The sequence below is a fragment of the Entelurus aequoreus genome, linkage group LG18 (genome assembly GCF_033978785.1).
Source record: "Entelurus aequoreus isolate RoL-2023_Sb linkage group LG18, RoL_Eaeq_v1.1, whole genome shotgun sequence".
In the NCBI taxonomy this organism is placed as follows: Eukaryota; Metazoa; Chordata; class Actinopteri; order Syngnathiformes; family Syngnathidae; genus Entelurus; species Entelurus aequoreus.
In genome coordinates, this window is record NC_084748.1 from 14,724,474 (window position 1) to 14,737,132 (window position 12,659).

A 12,659-nucleotide genomic window follows, 5' to 3' on the forward strand; every position below is an offset into this window, starting at 1 on the left:
AAACCGTTTTACTTCCATTTAATATTTTACGTGGCAAACATTTGAATCCCTAATAAACTGAAACTTAAAAACAGACCAGAACGGATGGTGTTTTTTCATATTCTGACTCCGACAGTGTTCATTTTCAAAGTAAAAGCGAGTTTTGTTTTTCTGATTTAGTTTTTTTTAGTTTTCTGGAATTGTAAATTGTTTCATCTTTTGGTTTTTGTAATTGTAAGTTGTTTTTTTCATAATTAGTATTTGTGTAATTGTAAGTTGTTGTTTTTTTAAATAGTGTTTTTGTAATTGTAAGTTGTTTTGTTTTTTTAATTGGTGTTTTTGTAATTGTGAGTTGTTGTTTTTTTTGTTTTTTGCTTTTTGTTCGTGTTTTCTGAAATTATTAGTTGTTTTGCCTTTTGTAATTTTTGCTTTTGTGATCGTAAGTTTCATTTTTTCAAATGTTGTTTGATTTTTCTGAAATACTACGTTGTTTTGTCTTTTTGTTATTTTTGTTTAATACATTGTAAATTGTCATTTTAATGGCACTGTTCGCTGGTAAATAAACAAACGCATAATTACAACCGGTGTAAGTAACAGGGATAGCAAACCAAAAATAAAAAATGACAATGAACCAATTGTAAAATTGTATATCTAAATTGTAAATTGTTTTGCATTTGGTTTTCTGTAATTGTAATTTGTTTCATGAAATATTAAAGTATTTTTTCCCTTGCAGGCAAAAAAAACCACAAAAAAAAAACAAAAACAAAAAAAAGTGCATCTTAAGAAGAAATAATTGTCCATCCATACAATTTAAACTTATATGCTAAAATAAAAAAACACAATAACTGAAATATCAAGCAATGTGTTCGAGCGCGGCTCCAGTAAGTGTCGTTATTATTTATTTATTTTATAAACCTTTATTTATAAACTGCAACATTTACAAACAATCGAGAAATAACAATTTTCAAAATAAGTACAAAAACAGTACAAATCAGTGCCAGAGGGTTGTAATCTCAATAAAGTAACTAAAATAGAATGATATATATATATATATATATATATATATATATATATATAACAAAGTGCAAAGCCATAGGCTCACACAAGTTCAGTAAATAATTTACATTTGGAACACAGCATCATCGTTTTCACAGCTTTTTGTTTGTGAGAGGTAGAGAGTGTTTTAACGTAGAGTTCTAATTCTTTTTTTTTTTTTATCGTTGATACAGTAGTGAGAATTGACAAGTATGAAGGAAAACGTCTCTGACGAAGTACCGTTGGGTCTCGCGAGATTTTGCGTTTGATTCAAAGAGGAGGGAGTCTATGCACACTGCAGCAGCTAACAGGCTAGCAGTGCTAAGATAACTTATCAACCCCCCAGAAGCTTTCACAAACAAGCCGACGCTGCGGCCACCCGAGCAGTAAGTTCAACTTTATATTCGCCGATCTACGGAGAAAATGTTGACTTTGTCTTTTCTCTAAATGTATGTGAAAACTGAGCTCACATATCAAGCCAAGCTTCAGGCGTAGCATAAAGTAAGACTTCTTCGGATGGGCTTTGGCAGTTTGTATTGCAGCTACTGTAAGTTTCATGATGTTTTGCTCTGTTAGAAGCATCTAGAATGACAATTGTTGTCATTTAATATGTTTTATTAGTTATTAGTTAGCCTTCGGTGTAGTGCATAGCAGTTGTGTACTCACCTGTGACCTACAACAACAAACAACCTTTATTAATATGATGCATTTACGTAAATGGGAATGAACGGTATGGGGCGGTATCGCTCGGTTGGTAGAGTGGCCGGGCCAGCAACTTTAGGGTTCCAGGTTCGATCCCCGCTTCTGCCATCCTAGTCACTGCCGTTGTGTCCTTGGGCAAGACACTTTACCCACCTGCTCCCAGTGCCACCCACACTGGTTTAAAGGCCTACTGAAATTCGATTTTCTTATTTAAACGGGGATAGCAGGTCCATTCTATGTGTCATACTTGATCATTTTGCGATATTGCCATATTTTTGCTGAAAGGTTTTAGTAGAAAACATTGACGATAAAGTTCGCAACTTTTGGTCGCTGATAAAAAAGCCTTGCCTGTACCGGAAGTAGCAGACGATATGCGCGTGACGTCACCGGTTGTGGAGCTCATCACATCTGCACATTGTTTACAATCATGGCCACCAGCAGCGAAAGCGATTCGGACCGAGAAAGTGACGATTTCCCCATTAATTTGAGCGAGGATGAAAGATTTGTGGATGAGGAAAGTAAGAGTGAAGGACTAGAGGGCAGTGGAAGCGATTCAGATAGGGAAGATGCTGTGAGAGGCGGGTGGGACCTGATATTCAGCTGGGAATGACTAAAACAGTAAATAAACACAAGACATATACAGGTATATACTCTATTAGCCACAACACAACCAGGCTTATATTTAATATGCCACAAATTAATCCCGCATAACAAACACCTCCCCCCTCCCGTCCATATAACCCGCCAATACAAATCAAACACCCGCACAACACACTCAATCCCACAGCCCAAAGTACCGTTCACCTCCGCAAAGTTCATACAGCACATATATTTCCCCAAAGTTACGTACGTGACATGCACATAGCGGCACGCACGTACGGGCAAGCGATCAAATGTTTGGAAGCCGCAGCTGCGTACTGCGTTACACATACAAATTAAACTAAATGCTTATGGCAACATTCTGGTTGCGTACTCACGGTACCGTGTCTGCGTATCCAACTCAAAGTCCTCCTGGTAAGAGTCTCTGTTGTCCCAGGTCTCCACAGGCCAATGGTAAAGCTTGACTGTCATCTTTCGGGAATGTAAACGATGAAACACCGGCTACGTATTTGTGTTGCTGCAGCCGGCCGAAATAAAAATGTAACTTAGATATTGGGTTTCACAGTGTAAAGCGCTTTGAGTCACTAGAGAAAAGCGCTATGTAAATATAATTCACTTCATGTGTGTCCCTTTCATTTCAAAAATAAATAGAAATATATCTAAATCAGGGGTGTCAAATTTGTCCTCCGGGGGCCATTTGCCAGTTCTTTATTGATCTAAAGACGAATACAAAACACCCTGAATTGGAAGTGAAGTGAAGTGAAGTGAATTATATTTATATAGTGCTTTTCTCTAGTGACTCAAAGCGCTTTACATAGTGAAACCCAATATCGGAGTTACATTTGTGCCACCCACTCTGGTTTATACTGATATACGAGTCTGAGGTGTTCGGCTGCAAAATTTACTAAAAAAGTAAATCGTTGATTTTAGCATGGTAGCATGCTGACGTTATCATGTGTCAAGTACCAAGTTATAAGAGTCTGAGGTGTTCAGCTGCAAAATGAGCTTAAAAAGTTAGCTTGCTAATGTAAGTAATGCTTTCTAAGGCTGAGCCAATCAGTGGCCACAAGACTGAACAGCGCTGTCTGATTGTTTTGGTCTGTAGTATTGGCATTTTTAGTTCATTTAGCCATTTTTATCTTTAAAAATGCTTAAAAAGAAAAAAATTACTTGGAAGATGTTTTGTTAGCGATAACACAAAGCTAACATGTTCAGATAGTTCAGATATTGATTGACCTATGTTGTAGGGGTGTGGGAAAAAATCGATTCAAATTCAAATCGCCATTCTCACGTTGTACGATTCAGTATCGATTCTCATTTTTCAAAAATCGATTTTATTTTTTAATTTTTTAATCAATCCAACAAAACAATACACAGCAATACCATAACAATGCAATCCAATTCCAAAACCAAACCCGACCCAGCAACACTCAGAAGAGCAATAAACAGAGCAGTTGAGAGGAGACACAAACACGACACAGAACAATCCAAAAGTAGTGAAACAAAAATGAATATTATCAACAACAGTATCAATATTAGTTACAATTTCAACATAGCAGTGATTAAAAATCCCTCATTGACATTATCATTAGACATTTATAAAAAAAAAAAAAAAAGAACAAAAAAAGAACAATAGTGTCACAGTGGCTTACACTTGCATCGTATCTCATAAGCTTGACAACACACTGTGTCCAATATTTTCACAGAGATAAAATAAGTCATATTTTTGGTTCATTTAATATTTAAAACAAATTTACATTATTGCAATCAGTTGATAAAACATTGTCCTTTACAATTATAAAAGCTTTTTACAAAAATCTACTACTCTGCTTGCATGTCAGCAGACTGGGGTAGATCCTGCTGAAATCCTATGTATTGAATGAATAGAGAATCGTTTTGAATCGGAAAAATATCGTTTTTAAATCGAGAATTGCGTTGAATCGAAAAAATAGATTTATAATCGAATCGTGACCCCAATAATCGATATTGAATCGAATCGTGGGACACCCAAAGATTCGCAGCCCTACTATGTTGTGGTGGTTTTAGTATCTTTAATGTACAAAATGTATCAAAGTGGACACCCCTGATCCAAACAGCTAATTTTACTAGTATACATCAGTGACATATACTATGTGCTTCCAGAGAGCCTGAAAATGGATTCTGAAGAGAACACAACAGTGTTTTCCACCTTAAAGTCCTTCAACTCCTTCATCGGCTGCCCTGCAACTTCATCATCGACCAGCGGCAGCACTTTGCAGAGCCAGTACAAGCGCAACATGGATGTATGTTACGTTTGCGTGTCGTAACGATGGAAGCATCTCGGCCTGACATTTATTCCCTGCGCAGTGGTTAGAAGCAGCGGAGAAGGTCCAGTCCTACAGCCGCTACCTGCAACTGGACCAGGAGAAGAAACAGATGGAGCTGAGCCACAAGCGCGTTCGGGTCGAGCTGGAGAAGAGCGCCAATGACTCGGCATGCAACCTGAAGGTAGACCTGACCTACGCACTTTTGTCTGGACGGGAGGATACAAATAAGTAGGGCTGGGCGATATGGCTGAAAACTGTATCATGATATACGTTTTTTATATCGGTCGATATCGATAATTATTGATATTTTTTATGACCCTGCGACTTATCCCTGCGGATAATTTATGTATTTTTCTTCGCTGGCGGCCATAAAGCAAATGGTTTTCATAAAACACATGCAAAGACACTGAAATGGTGTGTTATTGTTTGTGCTAAGGCGCCATCTGTTGAACGAGTTTGCTCAACGCAGGTGCTAGTGGGTGAATGTCCACGGTAATCTTCTTTTTGGTCCTTTCAACCGGAAGTACAAGTGGCGTTCCGTATTCTTGTCTTCCACAGAGTTTATACCTCTGATTATAATCCCCTCAGCTATCTTTAAGTGTAACAAAATAGTGCAAAGTGTTAAAATGCAAACTTAGAGCAACCTGAGAAGAACAAGTATTTGCAGGTCTAGTGCCAGGATGTGGTCTGTAACATTTCCTTTGGTCTGTTATTTTCATTTAAGTACGGAAATTAATTTATGCTATGCCATAATTATTTTCGTATTTTTTCGGACTTTAAGGCACACTTAAAATCCTTTAATTTTCTCAAAAATCTTTTTTTTTTGGTACATGGTGTAATGATAAGTGTGACCAGTAGATGGCAGTCACACTTAAGAGTTACGTATAGACTGCAATATGACCCAAGTAAACAACACCAAAATTGTATATGTTGCATTGAAAATATAGAACATTACACACGGTTCTCAAAAATCAATCAAAATGTTTTAGTACGACTTTGGTAAGCTATGAAGCCGCACCGCTTGATGGGTTGTACTGTGCTTCAACATACCAGTATTATTATGGTGTGTGTATAAGATAAGACATATTATTTGGTGTTTTGTTTCACAATATTATGCAAAAGCAACTTTTCTTACCTTCTCGTACCTACTGATCTGTTAATTGATTGAATCATGGAACATGAAGCTTGTGGCGCTCCTTAAATGAACCCACGCTGCAAGTCTGAGGTGTTCGGCTGCAAAGTTGACAAAAAAATGACACATCCGTCATGGCCTGAGGGGGTCTGTATGACTGGAATCCTACCACACAGAAAACTACAAATATTCTGACTTGCTTTACGGCATACGTCACTCCCTCTTTCCCCATTCGTTAAAAAGACGGAAGTCGATGCGAACGCCTACGTGCCGCAAGAAAACTAAAAGAAGAAGAAGAAGAAGAACGCCTGCGTACAATTACTGCTATCATGGTAGAAGCTCCAAAACAACCAAAGAAACGAAAAGTTTTGTCCAGCACAGTCAGGATCAACATTGGCCCGGCTTTCACTCGCTGGCATGAGCTCAAAGATGACGAGGGATGTTCGGCCAATGCTGCTTTGGCTGTGTTTGTGCTAAACTACCGTGTTTTTCGGACTATAAGTCGCAGTTTTTTTTCATAGTTTGGCCCGGGGGTGCGACTTGTACTCAGGAGCGACTTATGTGTGAAATTATTAACACATTACCGTAAAATATCAAATAATATTATTTAGCTCATTCACGTAAGAGACTAGACGTATAAGATTTCATGGGATTTAGCGATTAGGAGTGACAGATTGTTTGGTAAATGTATAGCATGTTCTATATGTTATAGTTATTTGAATGACTCTTACCATAATATGTTACGTTAACATACCAGGCACGTTCTCAGTTGGTTATTTATGCCTCATATAAAGTACACTTATTCAGCCTGTTGTTCACTATTCTTTATTTATTTGAAATTGCCTTTCAAATGTCTATTCTTTGTGTTGGGTTTTATCAAATAAATGTCCCCAAAAAATGCGACTTATACTCCAGTGCGATTTATATATGTTTTTTTCCTTCTTTATTATGCATTTTCGGCCTGTGCGACTTATACTCCAGAGCGACTTATAGTCCGAAAAATACGGTACTAAGAAACTTTCGATGCTCACATCAAAATGCTAATGTTAGCTATCGTAAATTTGCGTGGTAGCAATAAATAGCGACCAGCTTGATAGTTCGCAGTTCCACACTACTTCCCTCGAAAAAACTCACCTGCTGGTCTTTCTTTGCTTCGGACCTCCATCCGCCCCAATACAGTCTTGGTAGTAGCGCCACGTTTGTAGCGCAATCTACATCAATCATTATTAATTTATTTTAATTACTAAATACTTTTATCATATGTGTATATATTGTATCTTCTGATTGTAGTTGTAAAAAACAAAAAAGGACCGATAAATGTCAAAATGCCAAGTATCGGGGCTGATAATCAATCGAGCCCTTGCGAGGACGCCGCATGATGGCGGAAGGTAGTTGAGTGAGACTGATGTGCAAAGGGAAAAAAAGAACAAAAGTAAAGTGAAGGAGAGATGAGGGCCGAGTGGGGAGAAGTGAGGACAGGACACCAAAATAAACGGGATACTCTTGGGGTTGACAAGATGCAAGTCAAAGAGACAGCCGCGCAGGGAAGAAGAGCGCTGATGTCGACGTTCTTCTTCTGACCTTTTCAAGTAGAGTTCACATCCCTCCATCATGTCTCCCTCTAAAAATGCACAACATCAGTAAATAAATGTTGCTGAAAACTGACAAAGAAAATGGCAGTTTTGCGCTCTACCTGCCGATATCTCAAAACAGTGGCTAATGCTGCCACCTGCCAATTCAGTGCTGCCATCTGCTGGACAGACTTTGCAAGTGATGATTTTACATTGATTTCCAGTTATATTTTATATATATAAATATATATATATATATATATATATATATATATATATATATATATATATATATATATATATATATATATATATATATATATATATATATATATATATATATGAAATATGAGTGCCTTTGTTCATGCAACCAACCTTGCTTAGAAACTTTCGGTTTATTCCGACGAAGAAGAAGAAAAAAAAAAATAGAACCTTTTATTGAACACATTTTTCATTGATAGCGTTTTATCGCCAGCCCTGATGGATCCACGACATGATTCCATCTTATGTGGCTTTTTTGATGTCGTCTAGCTTTTATACTGGCCACTAAACCTTCATAGTACTCTTGACATTTGCACAGCTGCTGCTGAATATCGGTGGCCATATTGAATGTTTACCCCTCAAGCGAACGCCAGATGTACCTTTTGGTCACACGACACTTGCTCGGCCTGGGCCAATAACACATTTTGCTGGATGATATATTTGGTTCCCACAGATTATTGTGTATAACCAATATTATTGTCAACGATATTTTGACTTCAAATTAAGCTAAAGATGTATTATACCGATAAATGTGGGGATTTTTGTGTTTAATTAACAAACATTTTATTTTGCACAAAAAGCACACACTCTATTGTGGTAAAATAAGTGTAAAAGGTAAACGTAATTAAAAACAAATAAAACGGAAAAACTAAAACTATTGTTTTTTATATTGTTATTGTTATTTAAATGTATTGTTATTACTATTACTATTATTATTATTATTATTATTATTTTACTTGTTGTGGTTTGTTCATTACTAATTTATATACATTTTTTTCCCCAACTATAACATTGAGTTTTGGTGATACAATAAATACTCAAGTTTTCAAATTATGGAAAAATCATGTTATTAATCTTGATTATAATATCAATTAAAAAAAATCTTGATTATTATTTTTGCCATAATCGTCCAGCCTTACCTGTTATTAAATAAACATATTCAGGTGTTGGGTACGATGCACAGAGTGAACCCTCTTGCATCCTGTTTAAAAGCGACAGATGAAGAAAACAAACACTCATGGACGTGGTAATTTATCGAGTTCATTTTCATCTATTGTTTGATCAATTGATTTATCGATTATCGGCCCAGGCTTAGTTACTAGGAAGTAACCAAGCAATGGCTTCCTTACACAAACGCCTCTTAATAGCTATCTAGTGTAAGGACGAGCCAATCAGACGAGTCATTATTAAATGATTGAGTGATAACCAAATTTTATGTACAAATTTAAGGACAGTACAGTGTTTCCCATAAACTGCCAAGATACCTGTGGCGGTGGGAGCGTGGCTATGGGCATGGTCACCATGACATCATCGAGTAATTTGCATAATTTACTACGATGATATGATTTTCTCTAAAAAGGCTCAAAAAATGTATACTTACTAATTAATAATAACAGTTTTGTTTTAAACGTCCATCCATCCATCCATCCATTTTACAATATAATTACAACACTTTATGTACATATTTATATACAGATTTGAACAATAAGTTATTCACTGAAATATATTTATTAATTGTGGTTCTTAAATAAATATATCTTATAAAATATAAAAGCTAAAATGTCTCTTAAAGCTCTGCCCCTTTAATTAGTGCATACTAAATAATTTAACTTTAGCCTACTACTACAACCATATTATTTACCAGCAACATAAAGTGAAACAGAGGCAGAGGTGTCCTGCCACAGTCAGTAACAAATAAACAGAAAACAGTAGTGGTCAAATACAAATAAGGCAACAAGAGAAGTATCCTACACTTCTCTTTTGTAAAGTAAATCTGAACAGCCTATATGGGCATCTACATCAACTATATGATTTGCCTGAGAAGCTGGACAGGACAAAAAAAATAAAAAAAATAAAATTATTTTAATTTTTTTTATTTGTGGCGGACGTATTTCTTTCGTGGCGGGCCGCCACAAATAAATGAATGTGTGGGAAACACTGCAGTATCAGGACAAATTTAGTAGTGGTGGATCAGTACAAATAAATTAATGTGTGGGAAATCCTTGCATATCTTTGACAGCTGACCTGGAATTGTTACGGCCTAATTGTCACTTTTGTGATCTCAGAAAATAATTAAAAAAAAAAAAAATTTATAACGGGAGACCCTGCTGGCACCAGGACAGGGCAATTGAAGGAGGGCGAGATTATCAGGACTATCGGGACTCGGGATCGTTTGATAGTTACGTTTCTAAAGCTCGGTTTCGCGTCTGGCTTGTGCCTTGTCCAGCTGTTGGAGGGAAAGAACAGCGACATGTCAGCGCGTACCAAGAAGTTGGAGGAGCGGGAGAAGGAGGCCCTCAGGAACCTCTCAGAGCGAGTGGAGGCCAACCGAGAGCTCAGTAAGAACCTTGAGAGCCTCGGCAAAAAAGTGGAGGAGCGAGATGCCCGACTCAGCGCCTCCAACCAGGTACACACACACACACCTAAGGCTGATACACGCATACAGATGTTCTAAATCTTAACATATTTTGAATCTGTTACAGACTCTACACATAAAGATAAATACAATCAGGCAGTTTTGATCTTTGTGTGTGTTGTGCTACAATAATATCAACACATGATGATTCTGTCCCACCACAGAGCCAGACTAGTCCTCCAAGCCCAAAATCTTGCGTGAACAAATGTTATCTAAAAGGGCGGTGAACGTATCAATCTAAATATAGATAGAATCGATAACACGGTTGATGTTGGTATCGGATCGATACTAGCCTGGTGGGGTCGATACATTTGTTTTAGTTTCTCTTTTATACATCCAGCAAATTACTCTATTTTCCTCACAGTTCTTTGCAACTGCAGCATAGTGCAAATGTCATTTTTCACAAACATTTGCATTGTATGTTTGTTATTTTAGTGGTTTTGTTTACATTTCAAAGACAATATTTTTTTGTTAATGTTACTTTTTTAGTTATTTTAAAATAGCCACTTTTTTTGTCAAAGTACTGTGTTGTATAACTGAAAAGGGATCATACTATTATATTGTTTTAAATTGAATTTAGTTATGGAACTATTGTTATTTGCATAACATATATTGCCCATGTTCTCATCATCATAATCACTAACTAGAGGCACATTCACAAAATTATTCAGTGATCATGATGTTTCAAGTCAGCAAGTGTCAGTATCGGTTAGGGCTGGTCGATCTTGCTGAAAACTGTATCACGATAAAAGTGTTCTATAACAGTTGATATCAATAGTTATTGATATTTTTTATGATCTATCAAAAATAAGGACCAGGAGAAAAATGGATTAAATGTAAACTTTTTTGTTTAATGTAACCTTCCTCTGATTATAATCCCCTCAGTTATCAAGGCAGAAAGAAAAGGAAATGTCCACACAAGCATGGAAAATACTCAAACAATGTAAACAAAATTGTAAAATTACATTGAACATTTAACAATAAGCTCGTAAGATGAAGGTGCAAAAATAAGGAATATGTAAGAAATGCTTCATAAAGTGTAAGAAAATAGTGCAAAGTGTGAAAATGTAAACTTAGATAGCCCTGAGAACTATTTTCTGCAGGTTTAGTGCCAGGAAGTTACAGCTGTGCTCTAAAGGGTGTGCACGCTACGGTGGTGTTGTGTTAGCGGTCTTGGTGGGGACAAGCGCCTTGCATCATTTACAGACCACATTGGTCTGACTACGGTCTTTTTTAAAATATCCAAAAACTGCTATACTGTCCAGGTGACTTTTCCTCTTGTAACCACAATTTCTTGATTTTTGCTTTCTCTTCTCACTCCATGCAAAGAAGATGGCGCAACCGAACTTTGTATTTGATGCTGTTACTTGATTGGCTGTTAGTCGCTCCCACTGATCAGCGATCACTTCCTGCGTTGCTCGGTTACCAGAGAGACTGACTGAAACAGAGTTTTGATCGGCCCGACCCAGTTTTGGGCCAGTTGTCTTGGACAAATTCAGTGTTAACACACCTTAGACTACAAGACAATCTTATAAGTATAAGGCATTAGATAATCAGACGTTTGCTTTCTTTGGTCGATAGGGAAAAAAAATCAAGACAAAAACTCTCTCTTACCTCTCTCTTAAGTTCTGTGTTGTGTCTCCAGACCATCATCTGTTTGAAGGATGAGATCAGAGACCTGAAACAAAAGCTTCAGAACCAGGACTCCATCCTTTCTAACAAGAAGTTAGAAAAGCAAGAAGTACAGGAGCAGCTGGATTTACAACGCAGGTAACTATTCGGGCACAAAATAATCTTACAAAACATGACTGACATGTCCTCTTCAATCAGGAAGTACCAGGAAATGTCTCAGCTGTGTCAAAGTCTCCAAGCGGCCCAGTCCACCTGCTCAGAGCACGTCATGAAGATCAAGGTACAGCAAAAGCGCACGTGGACAAAGGAGAAAAAACGCAACCGCCCGGGTGGTCTTCCTTTTTGTCCCCCACCAGGAGCTGGAGAGACGCCTGGCCCTCCAGGAGCAGGATGCTGCCATCGTCAGGACCATCAAGTCCGAGGCCACCAGGGTCCCAGATCTGGAAAAGGAGGTCAAGAGGCTCAGAGGGGAGAACCTTTTTCTCAGGTCAGAAATGTAGAATTGTCACAGTCACTACGTTTCCATGCAATAAATTAGTCTGATATCTAAAATAGTTAGTTTTTTTGTATTTTCACACCGATGTGTGAAGTCCAAGTATCCATGCACTCTCTCCAATGTGACTATTGTTCATACGACATGTGCCTCCCGTACACTGGGGGGCGCATATTTAATTTAAGCACGGACAAATGAATTGCTTTTCCGGTTGACCTATGACGTCACACTGGCCATTTGCTGATCGTTACAACTTGTTTTAACTGATGTCCGCTGTAATATTGGCACAAATATTACGTCTCTGATGGCTATGCTGATGTTAAAGAGCAGACACCGTCAAGAAATGGGAGGGGTGGCGCTGTTGGGAGAGTGGCCGTGCCAGCAACCTGAGGGTTCCTGGTTCGATCCCCAGCTTCTACCAACCTAGTCCAGTCTGTTGTGTCCTTGAGCAAGACACTTCACCCTTGCTCCTGATGGGTCGTGGTTAGCACCTTGCATGGCAGCTCCCGCCATCAGTGTGTGAATGTGGAAA

The 12,659-nt window shown here is 37.8% G+C and overlaps 1 protein-coding gene across 6 annotated transcripts in view; it reads left to right on the forward strand.

Moving 5' to 3' along the window:
* Window positions 1-12,659, forward strand: part of mad1l1 (mitotic arrest deficient 1 like 1) — a 233,256-nt gene that overhangs the window by 40,738 nt on the left and 179,859 nt on the right. For 4 of the 6 annotated variants that reach the window (XM_062026584.1, XM_062026581.1, XM_062026582.1 and 1 more), the window contains 6 exons: window positions 4,459-4,598; window positions 4,663-4,803; window positions 9,814-9,993; window positions 11,648-11,772; window positions 11,833-11,914; window positions 11,991-12,121. In XM_062026584.1, the coding sequence (XP_061882568.1) occupies window positions 4,470-4,598; window positions 4,663-4,803; window positions 9,814-9,993; window positions 11,648-11,772; window positions 11,833-11,914; window positions 11,991-12,121 (788 nt within the window). In that variant the 5' untranslated portion in view covers window positions 4,459-4,469. Of the gene's footprint in view, window positions 1-1,265; window positions 1,401-4,458; window positions 4,599-4,662; window positions 4,804-9,813; window positions 9,994-11,647; window positions 11,773-11,832; window positions 11,915-11,990; window positions 12,122-12,659 lie in introns of those variants that run through there. The other 2 variants (XM_062026580.1, XM_062026579.1) reach the window with 1 other exon arrangement.